At 37.9% G+C, this 18,480-nt stretch overlaps 1 protein-coding gene across 11 annotated transcripts in view; it reads left to right on the forward strand.

Moving 5' to 3' along the window:
- The window catches only part of auts2a (activator of transcription and developmental regulator AUTS2 a), a 370,676-nt gene that overhangs the window by 144,974 nt on the left and 207,222 nt on the right, over positions 1 to 18,480 (forward strand). For all 11 annotated transcript variants that reach the window (XM_058788533.1, XM_058788537.1, XM_058788542.1 and 8 more), the window contains one exon: positions 9,047 to 9,148. In XM_058788533.1, the coding sequence (XP_058644516.1) occupies positions 9,047 to 9,148 (102 nt within the window). The remainder of the gene's footprint in view (positions 1 to 9,046; positions 9,149 to 18,480) is intronic.

Below are 18,480 nucleotides of genomic sequence, written 5' to 3' on the forward strand. Positions count from 1 at the left end.
GCGCTGTTGTCTTTAGGGTAAGCTCACTCAGGTTAACTGCTCACAGTGGTATCCAACTACTGCCGGCTGCCAGGAAACCAGAACGCTCAGATGGAGGTCCAGGAAGCTCATGCAGGGCCTTTTAATTCACTAATTGGGAACAGAGTCAAGAGCTCTGTGTTTTCTGACCTATATACAGGCGTGTGGTACAGCAATAGGCCAGGAGAGCATGGGGACAAGAAATCGAATTGTGATTTTCCTTTCTAAATAAATAGCAATTGACCCTTCGCAGGGAGTTTGATTGATAGGCGATCTAACTAATCACAATGCTATTTTGTCTGACAAACAAACCAGACAGAAGAGTCAATTTGCTGTGAAACAAAGTCTCAGCTTTCAAATTTGGTCTTTTTTTTAAAGAAATTAAAACCATATTGTGGCTCTTTTAATGTCTCATGACAGATTGCTGTAGCGCCTCATTTCAAGCTGCACGTGAACCGATCATCTCTTCCTCTTTACTAGTTATAACATGAAATAAACATGAATGCATTATCTTGTTTCAACCACAGAAAGTTTGAGTCCATCGACCTTAATCTATTCTCCTGTCTGGTTTGTTTGTTGAACAAAATGGCAGATTCGGTGTTATGATTAGTCAGATTGCCTGTCAAGTCAAACTCCCGGCGAAGATTTGTTTATTTATTTATTTTTATATATTTTGCCAAATATTTTGTGAATTATATAACAATATGACTATAAAATAATAATAATACCAATTACAAATATTAAACAAAAATACTATTGTAATATTTCACAGAAAAATGAAAAAATATATATAAATAAAGTAGGGCTGTCAGTCAATTAAAATTTTTAATCTAATTAATTACAGGGTGCTGCGATTAATTAATCTAATTAATCGCAAACTAAATTTGGCTGTGAAAATACCCCCAAAAGATAATTTAAAGCTATTGTTGTGTTAAATGTTTAGGCTACAGTCGCCTAACACAGTGGTTCTCAAACCTCTCCATGAAGTACCCCCAGCACTGCACGTTTTGTATGTCTGCCTATATCTGACACACCCACTTCAAGTCTTGCAGTCTCCACTAATGAGCTGATGAGTTGAACCAGGTGTGATAGATGAGGGAGACATACAAAATGTGCAGGGCTGGGGGTACTCCAGGACAGGTTTGAGAACCACTGACCTAACATAATGTACGGAACATAAAAGAAGATAATTTGAGAAACATGTCAGTATTTTTTGTTCATGCAATGAAAGTCAAGTGTCATAGTGACCAAAACAGCTTAGTTACCAACTGAATTCAAAATACCTTCTTTTGTGTTGTGCAAAAGAAAGTAAGTCATTCAGATTTGAAATGATCCCTTCAATGCTTTATTATTGTTATTATTATTATTATTATTATTTTAATAAATTAAATGATACTCTAAAGAAGAAACTAAAACTACCAGCAGGTGGCGGTAAATGTCTTCATTCGATTCGTTCAAATGGCTGATTCAGTCAGGAATGAAATAAATGTCTCTTTATGAATGGGCTACTGAATCATTGGTTCACACGATTCGTTCAAAACCCGGATTCATTGAACAAAATTGAACAAAAACACACAATATTGTGTTTAAAATATAGCACAACATTAATTTCCTCTTTACTGAACTGTAGTATAAAATCATATTTGCACTCGTGTGATATTGCTCTCGCTGCTGGTGTGATCATATGATATAAGTATGAGACAAAACTCATACAGGGGCATTTTTGCCCCAATGTCTTGAAATTTAGTGCATAACTGCTTTTATGAAGTTGTTGCCCTGCATCATGTTTGTCAACAGTCAACTGTATGAAATGTGGGATGATGTACAGGTCTGGGGGCGGGGCAAGTGCGTTAACTGCGTTAAACTATTTTAATCGCGTTATTTTTTCATAACACGTTAAACTGACAGCCCTAATATAAAGATAAATAGATTTATTTAAATATTAAATTAACAATAATAATTTTACAAAATAAAGTGTAAATAATACATTCATTGTAAATTGTTAAAATAATTGTAAATTGTCTTAATTTCTACATTTTCAAACATCAAACCATCACATCTTTATTTTGGCGGAAAACTGCAGGGCGTTTGGGTGGGAAAATGGTTGTCACATGTTATGTTTCCACATGCATGTAATAAGCAACCGAAACTCAAAGTAGATATAAAGATGAGTTTGTATGGATCACAAGTTGCCACACTTAACATGCAGTGCATACGTTTATTGAAACGCCTTTTCTCTTCACCATATTGCATATCAGTGTTTGTTTTGTTTTTTTCTTACATGAAGATGTGAGTGTTACATTTATTACTTCACACACTGTAAAAAAAAAAAAGTTGAGCCAACTTAAAATTTTAAGGCAACCAGCTTTAAAACCAGATTTTTGAGTTTTCTCAACTTGTCGTTTTAAGTTTATACAACAAAAATGTGAGAATCTCCCACAAAAATAAGTTGAGCAAACTCAAAAATCTGATGAAGCTGGTTGCCTTAAAATTTTAAGTTGGCTCAACTTTTTTTTTTTTTTGTAACAGTGTAGCTGATTGGTAAACCAAACCGATTAATGATGATGATTTCACAATATGTTTTTATTTATCCAGTCAAGCTGTTTGGATATCTCATTTGATATTAGATATTTAATTCTTTAGAAACAATCTTCAAAATATCTTAATTTGTTTTACTCAGATTAATGCAAGTCATACATATTTGGAAATGACATTTTTCCTGTACAGGCTTTCCTGTAGCTCAAATAGTAGAGCATGGCGCTAGCAACGCTAAGATCATGGGTTCGATTCCCAGGGAAAGCAAGAGCTGATCAAATGTAAAAACTGTAACTTGAATGTAAGTCGCTTTGGATAAAAGCGTCTGCTAAATGCATAAATGTAAATGTAAAATGACATGAGGGTGAATTTTCATTTTTGGGTAACTATCCCTTGTCAGCCAATCACAGAGACCTGTTTGAAGATGGAGGCTAGAGTCTCCTGAATGTAAGCCAACACTGACTCATATAGACCAGACCTCCCTCACCTCCACAAGAAACGGGATAATTCTCCCTCTACGGGCCGCCGTCTGCTCCAGTGTTAAAACAGGCGTTATATCGCACTGAAAGGAAGGTAGAGAGGGAGATATTTAAAGTGTAGTCATTGGAAACTGAGGGATTTGACTCTGCAGCAGGAAATAGACAATTTATTATAAGCAGCCTAGCACACTAGTGGATTATCTATAAAACTTTCATGGCTGTCCCTCGGTGGCAGGCAGCCATAAAACTTCCCGAATGAGGGACTTGTTAATTTACTTGTTAAAGCAAATTAAAAATTTATAAGCGCTTTTAGGTAAATGAGATCCTCTTTCATTGGCGCTCTAGTGGGATTCTCACTCTCTCTTTCGGCTCCTTGGAGGACAGGTTAGCTGTACTGAAACGCCACAGAAGAACAATAAAAGCTGGTAAATTGTTCCAGGTTTTATTACTGTCGAGCTCCACAGCTGCTGTAGTGCGTAACTAAGGAAGAACAGAAGCCGATAGCAACAGAATCCCATGGGCTTCCACTGGAAGCGAAGGGTCAGCCGAGCTGTTCAAAGCAGGGGTTTAGATGAAAAGGGTATTGGGGTTTGCGAACGGCGCCGTTTAAAAGGCCAATGCGGCGGAGTCAGGCTTTGTGTTTGACTGCATTGGGTTGTGGGCCGAGCCTGTGGGAATAGTTCAATAGACTTGTAAAATTTTATCATAACACCGGCAAGCACTTTTCAGCAAGTGGGCAAAGGAAATAATTGACTACATGTGCTAACGATAATCCTATAAAAGCTTCAAAAGCCATTTTAAGAGTCTAGTCAGATGATTTCAAAGGACGCTTTGCCCATTACTCAAGCTTTGTTTCCACCTCTGAGGAACCGTCAGTGAATTTCTACCAAAGCTGTACTGTTTTGATCTTCCAGTGCATTATTTTCTCTCAAATATGCTTAGCAAAATACCATCTCCTTGTCGCATCACACTTTGAATGGATGCTCATCTGCGCTCTCGCCTTGAGCTGCGCCGATTTCCTCTTTGCAAGTGCTTCCATCTCTGTATAAACTAAAATGGCTTTTACAAGCTAGCTCTTAATGTATGTCAGTATTATTTCAGATTAAGGCACCAATCTCCAGGAGTGCCATTGAAATCCGCCGCTCCCACTTTCACATTATAGAGCCATTAAAACTGTCTGTTATGTGGAAACTCCAAGCTATTGTGCTCTATGTCTTTGAGACAGTCCCTATAAAATATATTTAGGCTTATGGACTGTTGTACTGGCGCTCGTAATGGATGCGTGGCTTCGGTACGGGCGCCAGGGCGAAATCGCAGTAAATTCAAATAAAAAGTCTTGCTGTATAGCAGAACTTGTTCACAAAGCGCTGGTGTGAATTAATGCGACTTTCTATCAGTGTAATGCAGTCAGAAGCTGTTATGCTTGGCTTCCTCTTGCAACATTGGAAACAAACTACCTTCGTTTTCTCGCTAAGTGCAATGTGATTACAGCGCTATAAAACGGTGCTATCTATAAAACAACCATTGACGACTGACTTTCTTTTTGCGGGCGGTCGCGAGAGCCAGGTTAACGCGTACAGGTCTGTTTGACCTTTTTATGGGGAAGGCAAAACGAGAAGCTCTTTCCATTACTGCCTCACATCAAAGCCTTGGCAGCATAAATTAATCTTTAATAGCGTGGAGGCTTTTGTGCCAGGGAATCATGCTGACTGCTTATTGAAAACAGTTGTTAATTCTATACTTCAGTAAACTCAGACAGGGGGGAGGGAGAAATCAGCCCTAACAGGGAACAGATTGAGGCAAAACAAGAACTTACTGTGTTGAAATTAATGGCAGATGCACTTACTGGTAGTTTAAATGTTTCATTAGATGCTAATGTCTTACTGTGTTTTTAATTGTTGAGGAATTAGTTGCTGGAATATGAAAACCATCTGTTTGTTATCTTCCTGGAGGGGGAATCTTTACTCAGGCTCTGCTCTCAGGGTTGTTAAAGGAGTTTATCCTTATGGTGCAACCTGGTGGAGCTGTCAGTCTTCATTAACGTCATTATGATTGCATGAGAAAGACTGTGAAAACCCACAGATGCCCGTCTGCACACATACACACTCATAAACAATGCTTTTATGTACACGCCCGCATGCACGTGCATATGGGAGATGCTTGCTTTCCAAAGAAAGATCATTTTTACAAGAAACTGCATTAAGTTTGTTATGACAGTTAATCTAGCGAGCAGCAGTAGGTAACGATCATATGCCAAAACCTAGCAGAGTAGTGCCAGAAAGAGCATGGGAGCGATAAAAATGAACACAATAGATATCATACTTTATGCGTCTAGACTTTAGACTAATTTTAGAGTTAGCGAGATACCTTGTTAAACCTTAAACGTGGAGTAATGGACGATGTGTGGACATAGAGGTTTATAGACAGAACTGCTTGAGCTTTCTGATTTATTGACTGTGGGTGGAAACCCGATTTGCACTGAACTTTTTGATGATGGTAATTTATCGTGGCTACCCGCATTGCACTTTTTTCTTTAACGCCTCTATTAATCAAATCTCTTCTGAAATTACTCAGAGAACTCATAAGAAATGACCCGCATGCCTTCAGGAAAAAGAACTTGTTCATTTTTCAAAGGCTGTTTAAGAGGCATTAAGTGGAATGGAATGGGGTGAACTAAAAACAAATCTCCTCATTGCTTTGCAATTCTTGTAATCCTAGTAAAAGGTGTACCTGCTTAACTGGTTAAAGGTAGATGTACTATCTGAGTTTGATAGCTCTGTTAATATTTGATTTTAAACTCAGTCCAGAGTAAATAATATACAACATCTTTTTACATAGACATTTGCATGATATACAGAATAGCACAACTGCTTCCTGGTAGTCATTATTATTTAGCGTCGTTTCTCTTCAGAACCTCTAATGCTGAGTATGAAACTTGATGTAACGTCCTGCATCATGCAAAATCTGGAGCTCTTAACCAGTGTAAGCTCTCTTCCCAGAGTCACTTATTGAGAAGTAATACCAGCTGTTTCCAAGTTTGTGTTGACAAAAATACTCACTGTAAAATAAATGTTTTTAATAAGTCTAATGAAAACAAGCAGGCTTATGAGCTTAATAACCTAATGAGAAATTAAATGAGACAGAAATTTTACAGTTATAGTAGTTTTTAAAATACATTTATATTTATCCTTGTTTATTTGATTAGATTATTATTCGTTGTGCTTTTATTATTTTATTTAATAATTTATTATTCAATTAGTTTATTTAATTGTATGTTGCCCTTTCTTTCTTTCTTTCTTTCTTTTTTTATTTTTTAATTTTTAATTTTTATTTTTTAATTTTAATTTAAATTTTTTGTAGGAATGCTAGTAATATTATTTTCTCTTTTATGTGTTTCTCTTGAGCTTAAATTAGCAGAATGCCAATTGAAGTTGAGGGAAAAAGTGTGAAAAATATGAAAACCTGTGGTGCTGTTAATGCCATTACATGGAGTTATATGAAATTTAAATTATGAACCATATTTTTACATGAGCTCTATCTCACAGAGTCCACCAAGTGATTCAAAGGAGGTTTCAGAGGATTATCAGCCAAATTTAATAAGTGCTGATCGACTGGTTTATACCTGACCTTCCCCGCTGTCTGCTTTTCTCATTTGGTGATGTGTCTCTCATCTGAGATGCTTTATGAAGTCTAAATGAAGACAGAGCAGTATTTGACCTTGCCTGGGTGATGCACTTCCCTTAAGGTGGAAGTTTAGATGAAGTTAATGAGACAGCTTATTGAAAATGAGATGTAGATGCATATACTGTAAGAAAAGCAGTCATTTAGTGCATTGAGACACACACACATAAAAATGCACCTAGATGACTTTTCTAACTTCAGATTTTACAGTTGCTTGTCCTCCTTTTTGTCATTGCCAACTCTCTCTCTCTCTCTCTCTCTCTCTCTGAGCAGTGCGGGCCTCTTATCACGGTGGCCTGCTGGTAGAAGCAAGCGTCTCTGCCTGGAGTCAGTGAGCTCTCCCTCTGAGAGAGATCCTTTCACATAGCTAATGGCTACAGAAAAGGAACAGTTTCATTTTAATTATGTGCTTTACTCAAGGGCCCTCTTCCCCGCAGTCCCTTATCCCGCCTGTGCGCCTCTAACAACCCACAGCCTGCACCAGTGAAAAGAGATATTCTCCGACCCTCATCTTATTCCCTCCTCCCGTCCCGCCGCCTTTGTCAGGAACTATCGCTAAGAATCTGTTTTTATTCTCCTACGTGATGGGGAAGTATGAAAGAGCGAGTGAGACAGAGAAAGAGGGAATGTCTGGGAGGGAAAGATAGGAAAAGAAATGAGCGGGCCAATCTATCTCTCCATCTCAGTAAACAACCCCCCAATGCGCCGTGGCCTACTCTGCTTTTTCCATTAAGTGACACTGCAGTCATTTACTGCTCATCTCGTCTCATAAAACAGGCTTTTTATGTGCTGAGAGATGAAGCGGTGGGTTTTGGCAGGGCGAGGGGTGCGGAAACAGCCGTCTGAATGGCGAACCTTCAGAAGACGTAAATCGCAGACCTTGACGACAGTTGCCGGGTCCCGGGAGTATGGCATTGTTCTCCAGACTTTACTGGGGCTCAGATGTTTTTGGATTTCATGTCCTCCTCCCGTTTTCCCCCTCGTCCTTCTCCTCTGCGCTGTGCTCTTGTTCTTTATGATTTCTAGGCTGCTGAAGGACACCTGCTGTGAATCTCTGGTTCTTGCTTGGGGAGAGTGGCTTACCGAATGGAAAACGGCTTTTGATGGGGTTCAGTTGGATTTTATTTGTCTTTCTCACAAGTCTGATATGAAGTCAGTCCTCAGTGGCTGAAATCATATGGATATCAGTGGCCAATGCCAATGCTTTTAATTATTTATATTATTGTTTTTAATTATTTTATAGAACAGTCGAGGAAATCACTTTCCCAAGAACAAATCAGTTCCTTATATGTCAGGAGCTGTGCATTACTCTCTGTGCCAAAGCTCTAGCATATGAAACTTATTTTATTGGCAAAAGGAAATACATTAAATCAACATTAGTGGATTTGGTGTCCTATTCTCAGTGCAAAAACATATGTTAGATTTAGTTGTTTATCAGTTGTTAATTTTGAAACTTTGGCTGATGTATTTGTAGTAGTGATGAAATTACCTGAAATGATGGTGACAGAATCTAGAGATGTATGGATCCGAACCAGATTCTCCATATGGTTGCTCATCTTAATGGCTATATTTACACAGCAGCATAATATGGCAGTTAGCAGTTATTCTGCTCATTTACATGGTAAAATCAATCAGATTTTTTTTTGCCCTTTTTTAATACTCATTCAATTTATTAAAAAAGTGACAGTAAAAACATTTATAATGTTACAAAAGATTTTCTAACAAGGCTGCAAGTGTGAATTGTGCCGATTGTTCAGCTGATGGAACATCTTTCTGAAAATAAGTCGACCAAAAAAAAAACTTTTAAAAGCTGTGAGTCATGAAAATTACATGATATAGAACCTTTATATAGTGTGTGGTATTGCAAAAACTGTACATCTATCCTTCATAGCTTCATTTTCATCTGAGGTAAATTCAGTATGTTGTCTAACCTTACTTAAGTCTATTGTTGCTGAAAATTGAACTTTGCCATCACATGAATCAGTTAGGCCTTTTAAAATACATTAAAATAAAATTGTAATAATGTTTTGCAATTTTTGTTTGGTGAGCATAACCGATTCCAAACTTTTGAACAGTACTGTATATCCAATATCTGCCTTTTTAACTGAGCTGCTTCCATCGGTTTTGTGGTCTGTGCTCTATCCAAATGTAATCTATTTAGTTACATAGCTTTAATAGATTATTGTATTCTGATCCAGAGATCTTCAGTATTGTTTCTTCTCTGGCCTATGCTTTAGTAACAGTATGTTTAACATCTTTTAGTGCCTTTTCTCTTCTTGCTGCATCTGACTGTTCGTTTCTTGTTTTTTGGGGGGTGTCTTTGTGTTTTCCAGCTGAAGCCGGGCCAGAACAACTGTAAAGACAGCGATAGCGAGAGTGTGAGTGGAGAATCCAAACCCTCCATCCGGAGCAGCTCCAGAGATAGACTGACAGACGTGAGTCCAATCAAATCTGCGCATCATTCGCCATACTAACAAAAAACTACATTTATTGCTTTTTTATGTAATGCTTATTTTTTTGGAAATGTGTTTTCCATGCCTGGAAGTGTCATGGAATTTCTATTACGAATATATATATTTTTTTAGTTAAGCTCTGCTTTAAAATATTCCATCTGCTCTTGTGTAGAGTAAAATTTACTTGCAAGCCACAATGAGGTCTGATTTGTTAGCAAATTGTTCCTTTGAGTTGTGAGAACCCTGCATTTATAATGGTCACAAATAATATGCAGAATTTATCACAACTGGCATTTAGTGCAGACGTTTGCTTAAATGTTTGAGCAACCAGAAAATATATTCTTAACACCTGAGTTGAGGTTGGCCTGGTCCCCTACAATAACTGTCTTGACACCTGATCATTATCATTCATTTGGAGGCTTTTCTTATCTGCCTAATTCTCAACGATGTTCAATATTTAAACAGCGTTTTATAGTTTCTCTTATCCACTCCATTGGTCTAAACTGACAAGGCCCTGTGCCAACAGGAACAATAGGAGTGTTTTAAGAGCCGAGCTCTTCTTGAGCTCAATGTGTGTGCTTGTGTTGTCGGGGTGTGAGGTAGAGGAGCGCGGAGGCTGTCTGCACCCTCAGGCCTGCAGGCTCTGCTATGTGTTTGTGCTCGGGTGGTGATAAGAACATCCTATTTACTCAGCTGGCAGCTTCAGTGGAGACTCGGGCTGAAACGCGACTGTGCTTATACACCGTAGAAGTAGAGACGACAGGAAGTAAGACGGTGAAAAATGTACCAGTGACCATGCTTGGACATCAGTGATGTACCGTAAAAACACAAAGAATGTATTTAAAGCACTGGAATACCAATATGTCAATATTGAAATATGAAAGTGAGATTATTTTATCTGCCATTTGTGTGTTAGCAGTTGCGTTCAATCTGTATATATACGTAGATTAGATTAAAGGTTTTTAAAAACTCTTAAATCTTTACATACAGTATCAAACTTCGCATTATGACAATAATTATTGGCATATCAAAATTGTAGTATCACACACTCTGCACACATACAGTCATATATAACCCTCTTGAAGCAGCATTCTACCATGTAAAGGCAGTATACACAGTTTACATTGCACTGAAAGTCTTGTTTATGGATCTTATACACAGGCTCGTGTGGAAGCTCAGTCAGTCTGGCGCAGGCCCTCTTCAAACCTCAAGCCTTGGCTCCCGCAGTGGAGATGTGAGTCTGTGAGTGTGTGCCGGCGCTATCAGATATCGGGCATAATTAGAGCTGTCAGCTGGAGGGCGAGGCGAGTCGTCGGAACAGACACGGCAGAACGAGTTGAGCGCGACCGCTCCTGCGTGTAGCTATAGAATGCTTGGCCAGGCATGAAATGAAATAAGTAATTTGATGTTGACATCAGAAATTGAAATGATACCTGCAGCCCCTCGTCAGGGAAGAGAGAGAAGAACGAAGAGATAAAGCATGAGAGGGGGGCCAGGAGAAGGGAAGGGAAATAGGAAGAGAAGAAATGTAAGTGGAATGGGGGAAACAGATAATGTTAGAGATGAAACACAATATAGGGTTTGATTATCGGACAGGTAAAAACAACCCACAAACAGATGCAGAATGTGTTGTGTGTGATGGGTTTTAACTTGAGTCTTAAAGGGATAGTTCACACAAAAAGAAAATTCTGTCATCATCTGCTCACTTTATGCTTTTCCAAACCCGCATGTTGTTATTCTTCTTTGGAACACAAAAGGGGAATTTGTTTTAATTTGGATGCAGGCTAGATTTTTTGGTATCCTATAAAAAGAATGTAATGTAATGTAATGTAATGTAATGTAATGTAATGTAATTTAATTTAATTTAATTTAATTTAATTTAATTTAATTTAGTTTAGTTTAGTTTAGTTTAGTTTAGTTTAGTTTAGTTTAATTTAGTTTAGTTTAGTTTAATTTAATTAAAAAAACACATTATTTATTAGTTATGAATAAAATAAGAAAAAATTATTATTACTATTATTATTATTATTATTATTATTACTATAGATAACTGTAGTGCCTCAGTTCAAGCGGCACACATGAACCGATCATCTTTTCATATTTACTTAAAGCATGAAAAAAACATGAATGAACATCATAAAGTATTTTATTTCAACCGTGGAAAGACGTCAATACACAAAAAACGTTGTTATGTTTGGCCAGATCGCCTGCCAGTCAAACTCTTTGCAAATGGTCAATTCTAACTTAAAAATTAGCAGTAGAATAAGGTGAACACCTCTGATAGATTTGTATTACTTTTTTAATTTGACGTGGAAAAAAAGTGAAGCTGTGAGGGATTAAAGTGTAGTCTATTCAACGTCATTCTTTTTTTTCCTTTTTAATATTCTTTAACTGACAAAACATTGGAAACAAGAAAAAACCAGGATGATGAAAATTACTTGATAACTTGAACCTTTCTATTGTTCCCAGCCTCATTTGCATTCCCATCAAATTAATGTGCCACATTTTTTTGGTAAGTACATTTCTCTGTTACTGAATATTTTGAAGCCCTTGAGTATTCTAAACAGGAAGTGGTGAAAGGTGCTGGAGATACTTTTATTTTTTTCTTTCATGCTTGAGCAGTTTCTCAGGGTCACACTCAAAGTAGAGCATCCCAGTCCTGAGGGGATGGTGGAAGCAGGTTATTCACAGTCACACCGTAAAAAAGCCACTTCATACAAGCATAGAGGTACTAGATAACAGATATGGAGAGCGGGTCCTAAATTTTGGCTCAGGGCTGTGGGTATTGGGCATAACTTTACTCATTCCCGCAAAGTTAAGCAGGAAATTCCCGCAAACATTTATTCACTGTAGCATGAAGTTTGAATGAGTAAATAAATCCACACAGATGAACAGATCAATTCGAAATCGTTCTGTTAGACTGTAATTTCAGAAACAGCGTCAGTAATTATGCTACTCGCTCTCTCTCGTGCAGATGACTTTACATTAACACATCATGTCTGCGATACAAGAATTTCATTCATAAGCTGTCTACATTACCTCTGGTGTGCTGTAGATTGGTGCACTGTAGATTGTAAACACTGTACAAGGGTTGATTTACTGGTGCAAAATTGATCAATAGTGAAATGACTAGAACAGCCTTAAAAAATGTAGAGTCGCCTAATGAAAATATATATTTTTTTATTATTATCAACACAAATTACATAAACAGCAACACTTGCACTAACAAAAAATTATTTCTTTTATTTGACAGATAATCACCTGGTTACACAACATACATCTTAAGAGTGTAAAATATTAATACAGTGAATGAGTGCTTAAAGGAATAGTTCACCCAAAAATCACCCTCATGTCGTTCCAAACCTGTATGAGTTTTTTTCATATGTGGAACATAAAAGAAAATATTTTGAAGAATGCTGGTAATCAAACAGTTGATGGTCCCCATTGACTTCCATTATAATTCTTTCCCTACTGTGGAAGTCAATGGGGACCAACAACTGTTTGGTTCTTCAAAAATATCTTCTTTTGTGTTCAACATTAAAAAAAAAAATGTATACAGGTTTGGAACAATATGAGGGTGAGTAAACGATGACAAAATTTTTGTCTTTGAGGTGAAACTTTCCTTTAATTGCTTGAAAAGAGAAAATTTGTTCTGTTGGTGAGATTTAGTGAACAACACAATTTAGTCTGACTGCACTTTAGTTTTCCAGTTTGATTTTTAGTTAAATTCAATTCAAAGTTTAAAATCAAACTTAGTGTAGACTTTTGCGCAACAAAAATGACCCCATTGGACCATCTAGCATCTAAGGTGTGCGATTTCAAATTTCTGTAATCAATATAAATATGAGTGACCACATAATTGCATCCATTGTGAAAGCACGAATACATATGACCACTCCCCTCTCCATTTCCTTTCTTAAAGTAAAGAGTCTTTCCTAAAATGAAAATTCAGGCCCTAGAGAGATTATTTTTTTTTGACATGTTTATCATTTATATATATTCATGATGGCATACGCACACCATTTTCATAAAAGTGAGGCAAAAACGAAGGGAAAGCTTGAGTTGGGGTTACGAGGAGTAATTCTAGCCCTCGTTATAGACTGTTTGGCAGTGTGCTAATGATGTCTTCTCTCTCGTACTCCTTTCCACTGCACTGATGAAAAAAACGAGAGAGACAGAGCCTGGTGTTGATCTACGCTTGACAGAGAGGAAGCTGGGGTCAAAAGAGGTCACACAGGACATCTTGCTCTCTTTCCCCCCTTCTTTTCCTCTTTTCCTCCCCCTCTCTCCTCCCTCTCCCTCTCTCCCCCTGTCCCCATGCGCTGCCAGCTCATTAAGCTACAAATGGTGCATCAGCCTTGTTCTCGCCAGCGGTAACCCCAAACCTTGGATAAATTGGCAGGCTTGCTGTATTTGCTCCGAAGCCCCAGGTCCCCTTTCAGCCGCGTTTGAAGCCAGCATGGCGGCACAGTTTCCCCAGGCAGGGTGGCTGGAGGCCAGGGCAAAGGGAAGAGGAGAGAAGGGGATGTGTGGCGGAGACGGGGCGAATCAAACACACATGTGTTTAGTCTCTGCGGCAGGAGTGAAATGCCATCATTATCCGGCTGCCTATCAAATAAATTGGCAATTACAGCGCGCCGGATTCCAGTAAACAGCACATTAATGCTTTTCTTTTGGTGTGTGTGTGTTTGCCGAGAGGGATGGGGGACGGACGCATCATGCCCCCTCAGCGTTTGCTGCCTTTGCCCACCCGTCACCATCTTGCTGATGAGAGACAAAGCAGGAGACGATAATGAGGTCAGTCCAAGCCGGGAACAAAACCAAACTAAAAGGCTTAAATATGACAGTTAATTGAACATCATCGTCACTGCAGTGTCTCTCCTATGGAGGGACTGTCCTAAAGCGGCTCTTTAACTCTCATTTCAGCCTGATAATCTGATGCAGAGAGGCACAGACAGACAGTAGAAAGAGACTGAGAGAAAGTGATGACATTACCTGTTCTTTGGTCGCCATAGTGACAGTACTCTGGGATGTCTGGGTAACACGTTTTATTGCTCATTCATCATTCAGTGCGGTCTTAACGGAGACAGAGCAATGAAATATTTACATTAAGGGTCAGTGGCAGTTTGGCCTGTTTAGTGGTCTGTCATGTGTGGGGGTCGGCTGTGTAGCGTATCGACAAACACACACACACATACATGAGAAATCTGCAGAGTTTCAGATTTGTGTTTTATTCAGAATTCAGATATAAATTCAGAATTATCATCACAGCAGTGCTATTCAGAATAGAGGACTCAAACCTGATTTTGAATGTGAATAGAATCAGAAATCAGTTTTTTAGAATTGAGTTAGGATACAGAACTCAGATGTAAATTCAGATTTGTAATCTCAGCAGTTCTATTCAATATAGATAAATAATAGACAGACCTGATTTGAGTCAGAAGAAACAGAATCAGAATTCAGATTCAGAATTCAATTTAGATACAGAGTTCAGATCTCAATTCAGATTCATAATCTCAGCAGTTCTATTTATTATAGATGATAGACAGGCCTGATTTAGAGTCAGAAGGAACAGAATCAGAATTCAATTTAGTTCAGATCTCAATTCAGATTCAGAATCTCATCAGTGCTTTTCATAATATGTGAGGCAAACCGGATTGCAAACCGGGTGAATGAACAGATTCAGGAATACAGAATTTAGATATAAAATCAGATGAATTTTAGCTATGCTAGTCATAATAGGTGAGACAGACCCAATTTTGAGGTTGAAGAAACTCAGTTAGGATGCAGAATCCAGATAAAAAATCAGGTTCATTGTCTCAGCAGTGCTATTAATAATAGATTAGACGGATCTAGTTTTAAGGTTGAAGGAACAGAAGCAGAATTCAGATTCAGAATAGTAAATTAAGTTTACATGAATCCTCAGTACAACATTTTCATAAATGTCTCATTGAATTATTTTATCACAATTTTACATAAAATTATAGAAATTGAGAACTTAGACTTTTATAGAAATTGCATTTGTCTATCCATGTGAGAAGTAATAATACTCACTACAAACGCATTGCAGCTAGTTTATTTATGCTTATGTTTCCAGTACTTCATCTAGCCTAAATGTTCTCTAAATGCAATGTTATGAAAATCATTCTTTTCCCCGGTCTCTCGGGCATTCGCTTTGGAACTCTCTGAGTGGTTTGCGAGGATTTGTAGCCCCCTTGCCGTTCTGCAGTGAACATATTTGAATCCAGCGTCGTGGTTAGTAGCTGTAGATTATTAGTTCTGCCTGTGCTGGGGGATTCTTTCGCTATGTGGTAAAACAATCTCCACCCTGTAATTACGGCCGCTGGAGCAGATTTATGTCATATAATATAGATGTTGTTCTTAATGATTACTGTTATTATTTGATTTCGCCAAGACGTGGAAAGAGTCCACAGCGTTTTGCGGAGAGGTCATGTTTCTCCCGGAGCTTTTGACCTGTGGATATAGCTCTCTCATGGCTGAAGTCAAAACAGATTACATTAGAGTCAAACTTTCCGCTCTCTGTTTGTCACGGATCCTCAAACCTCGCTGCTAATTTTGATTATTCTTCTACACAGTTGTTATAATGAGGTCAGGGGCCCTTACATGCTGAGAAATGCAGACCAATTTGCTCCGACATGGAAGTTGTAATTGCTCGCATCAATTATCTAGTAGTTCTTTTGCCGTCTCCATTCGTCACTCCCGTTCGCTCTCTTCTTCTCCCACTCGCTCTAATTTGAAATGTTCCTTATTAGAGATGAGCATTTAGATATAGCAGTTGCACCGCACCTATAATTAGCTGATTATCGTGGCAGGAGTTAAAGTGCTTGAACAGGAGTTTGGAATATGTGTGTGTGTGTGTTTTTGTTTGTGCATTTGTACTAGTGTGCCAGCATTTGAGGAATTGTAGTGAGGTTGTTTTCCCCTGTCAGTGTGTTTATAACTGTCAGTGCGTTGTCTGAGTGTGGAAAGGGATACGGACTGTGTCTGAAGAACAGGACTGGTTATGATTGCTTTATAGCTTAACAGCACTGCTCTAAATCAGCTGTCAGTCACTCTGACCCGAAACATGGCTGGTGACAGCACCTCAATAAACCTGCCACTCGTCCCTCTCTGCTTTGCTTTTATGCCTAAAACTGGTCAGCGCTGCACACACACACACTTATATGGAAGGATAGAACTCTCCCTTTAGATATCACGGCTGTTTTTTTACTCTCAGCATTCATACTTTTAGCACAGCCCAGAGCTAAATGTGTGAATTATTTCACAGAAAGCATCAGAAAAAACAACATTCACATTAAAAATAGATATAGTTTTTGTAAACATTTTAAAGTCATCCATATTAGGTTACTTAAGGACTATTTTAAGGACTGGAAATATGTATACAAACCTTTTTCAGAGTAACAACCTTACTACACTTCCTTTGTTTATCGCTGAATGTAAACTGTGTTATTGCACAAACACATGTATACATATATACGCATAATTTTATTTGCATACATTTAGTATACTCCCATAGAGTGATATATATATATATATATACTATATAGCAAATCTCAACTGCTAGATTTTTTTTTTATTTTGTAGCAAAATGTCAGCAAAAACAGCCTCTCTACAATTTTAAATTGTTCTTGTTTAAACTGTATTAACGCAGCTCTATACATAAAGTTATATTACAGTATATCCAACTTTAAAGCCATACATTGTACAGTACATTGATTTAAAAACATATATAGGCACTATATAGAAAATCTCGTCTAATTTTTTTTTTATTACAAAATGTAACAATATAATCGGCCAGTTCTTTAAATGAAGTTGAATGTTTAAGTATGTAATGTATCATTGTAAAATCGAAACTATATTGTTGCCCAGATCTAATCTGCAAAATGTGACTATAAGGCATGAAGATATTAAACTGTCATGTAAATGTCATGATTTTCTGTGAAGCTGCTTTGAAAACTGTTGTGACTGCTATACAAATGCGTTTGGCTCAACATTTGATGGTCTTTTTCATTTAAGCATTTCAAAGGACCAGGTGTGAGTCACAATTTACTTTGATCAATTATAATCTGAATTTTGCTGTCGTAAATTATACAATTCAAATCCAAGTCTTATTGAAGAAAACATCTTTAGAGTCTCATGGCCACTCAGACATGTTTATAGTCATTACACCTTCCTCAGTTCATCCACTGTTGGCAGGTGTGTGGACTAAGTTGAACCTGAGAGTGTTTTTGTGTGAATGTGGCAGCAGATTTTGACACACAGTGACAGGGTGGTCTGCTTGCATCACAGCGTGTCTGTATTGGGCTGTCATTATCTAACAGCTAACTGTCCATCATGGGCGATGGGGAGAGGGACAGCACAGATGAACATATCCACACGTTTAGACAGCACTTAACCATGGGGTCAGGAACCAATCATATTGAGGCTCTAAAGCATCAGGTGCAAATTTTGTAACCTCCAGAGAATGAAGTCAACAGTGAAGTAGTATATTTATTTTCTAATTTTATTTTTGTGTTTTATTTTTACTTTTTAATTTATTTTGTACATTTTTCTAATTATTTGTATTTATTTATTTGGTTTTTGGCCGGAGAGTAGTGATTAAACATAAAATAAAACTGAGTCTTGATTCTGAATTTAAAATGACAGAACGTGACCTACAAGAGCTTCGTTGCTCAATATGCAAGTTTTCTGTCAGTTGTATAGAAGTCAGATTTTTATTGTCTTGAAATGTTGTTTTTCTGATTTTATTAGTTTGAATTGGTTAACAGAGTGTCTGGACCCGAGCCAGCTACCAGCGAAGTATCCTTGAATCCAGTCCATTTCAGCATCGTCCAGTCATTCACCAGCTAACCTTGTTCCATTTTCTACAAATTCCTCATCCTTTCACCCACAGACGGTGGGAGGAAGGGAGTGATAGAGAAGCAGACAAAAAGTGCTGGCAGGGACTAGATTGTCTCTTTCTCTTTGTCATCTTTTAAGATCAGAGTGCATATTGTACTGCCATTTAAATGCCCGTCTTTTCCTCATTTTTTTTTTTTTTTCGAATAGAGACGGATAGCTTGGAGGAATCTCTCTCTTGCTGTCGTTCTCTCTCTGTCTCGCTTTAGTGTTAAGGTCAGTTCATCATAGTGAGTTGAATAAGTGGAGCCTGAGGGAATCTTAACAAAGGTCTTGTTCTGATTGGATAATGACAGCACGGGGCCCAAGGAGCAAGAGAAATCACTAGTTGCCATAGCAATAAGAGACCATATTCTGAATGTGCAAGAATGCAGCAGAGAAAGAATGAAGAAAAT

Source organism: Onychostoma macrolepis, chromosome 10, assembly GCF_012432095.1.
Source record: "Onychostoma macrolepis isolate SWU-2019 chromosome 10, ASM1243209v1, whole genome shotgun sequence".
In the NCBI taxonomy this organism is placed as follows: Eukaryota; Metazoa; Chordata; class Actinopteri; order Cypriniformes; family Cyprinidae; genus Onychostoma; species Onychostoma macrolepis.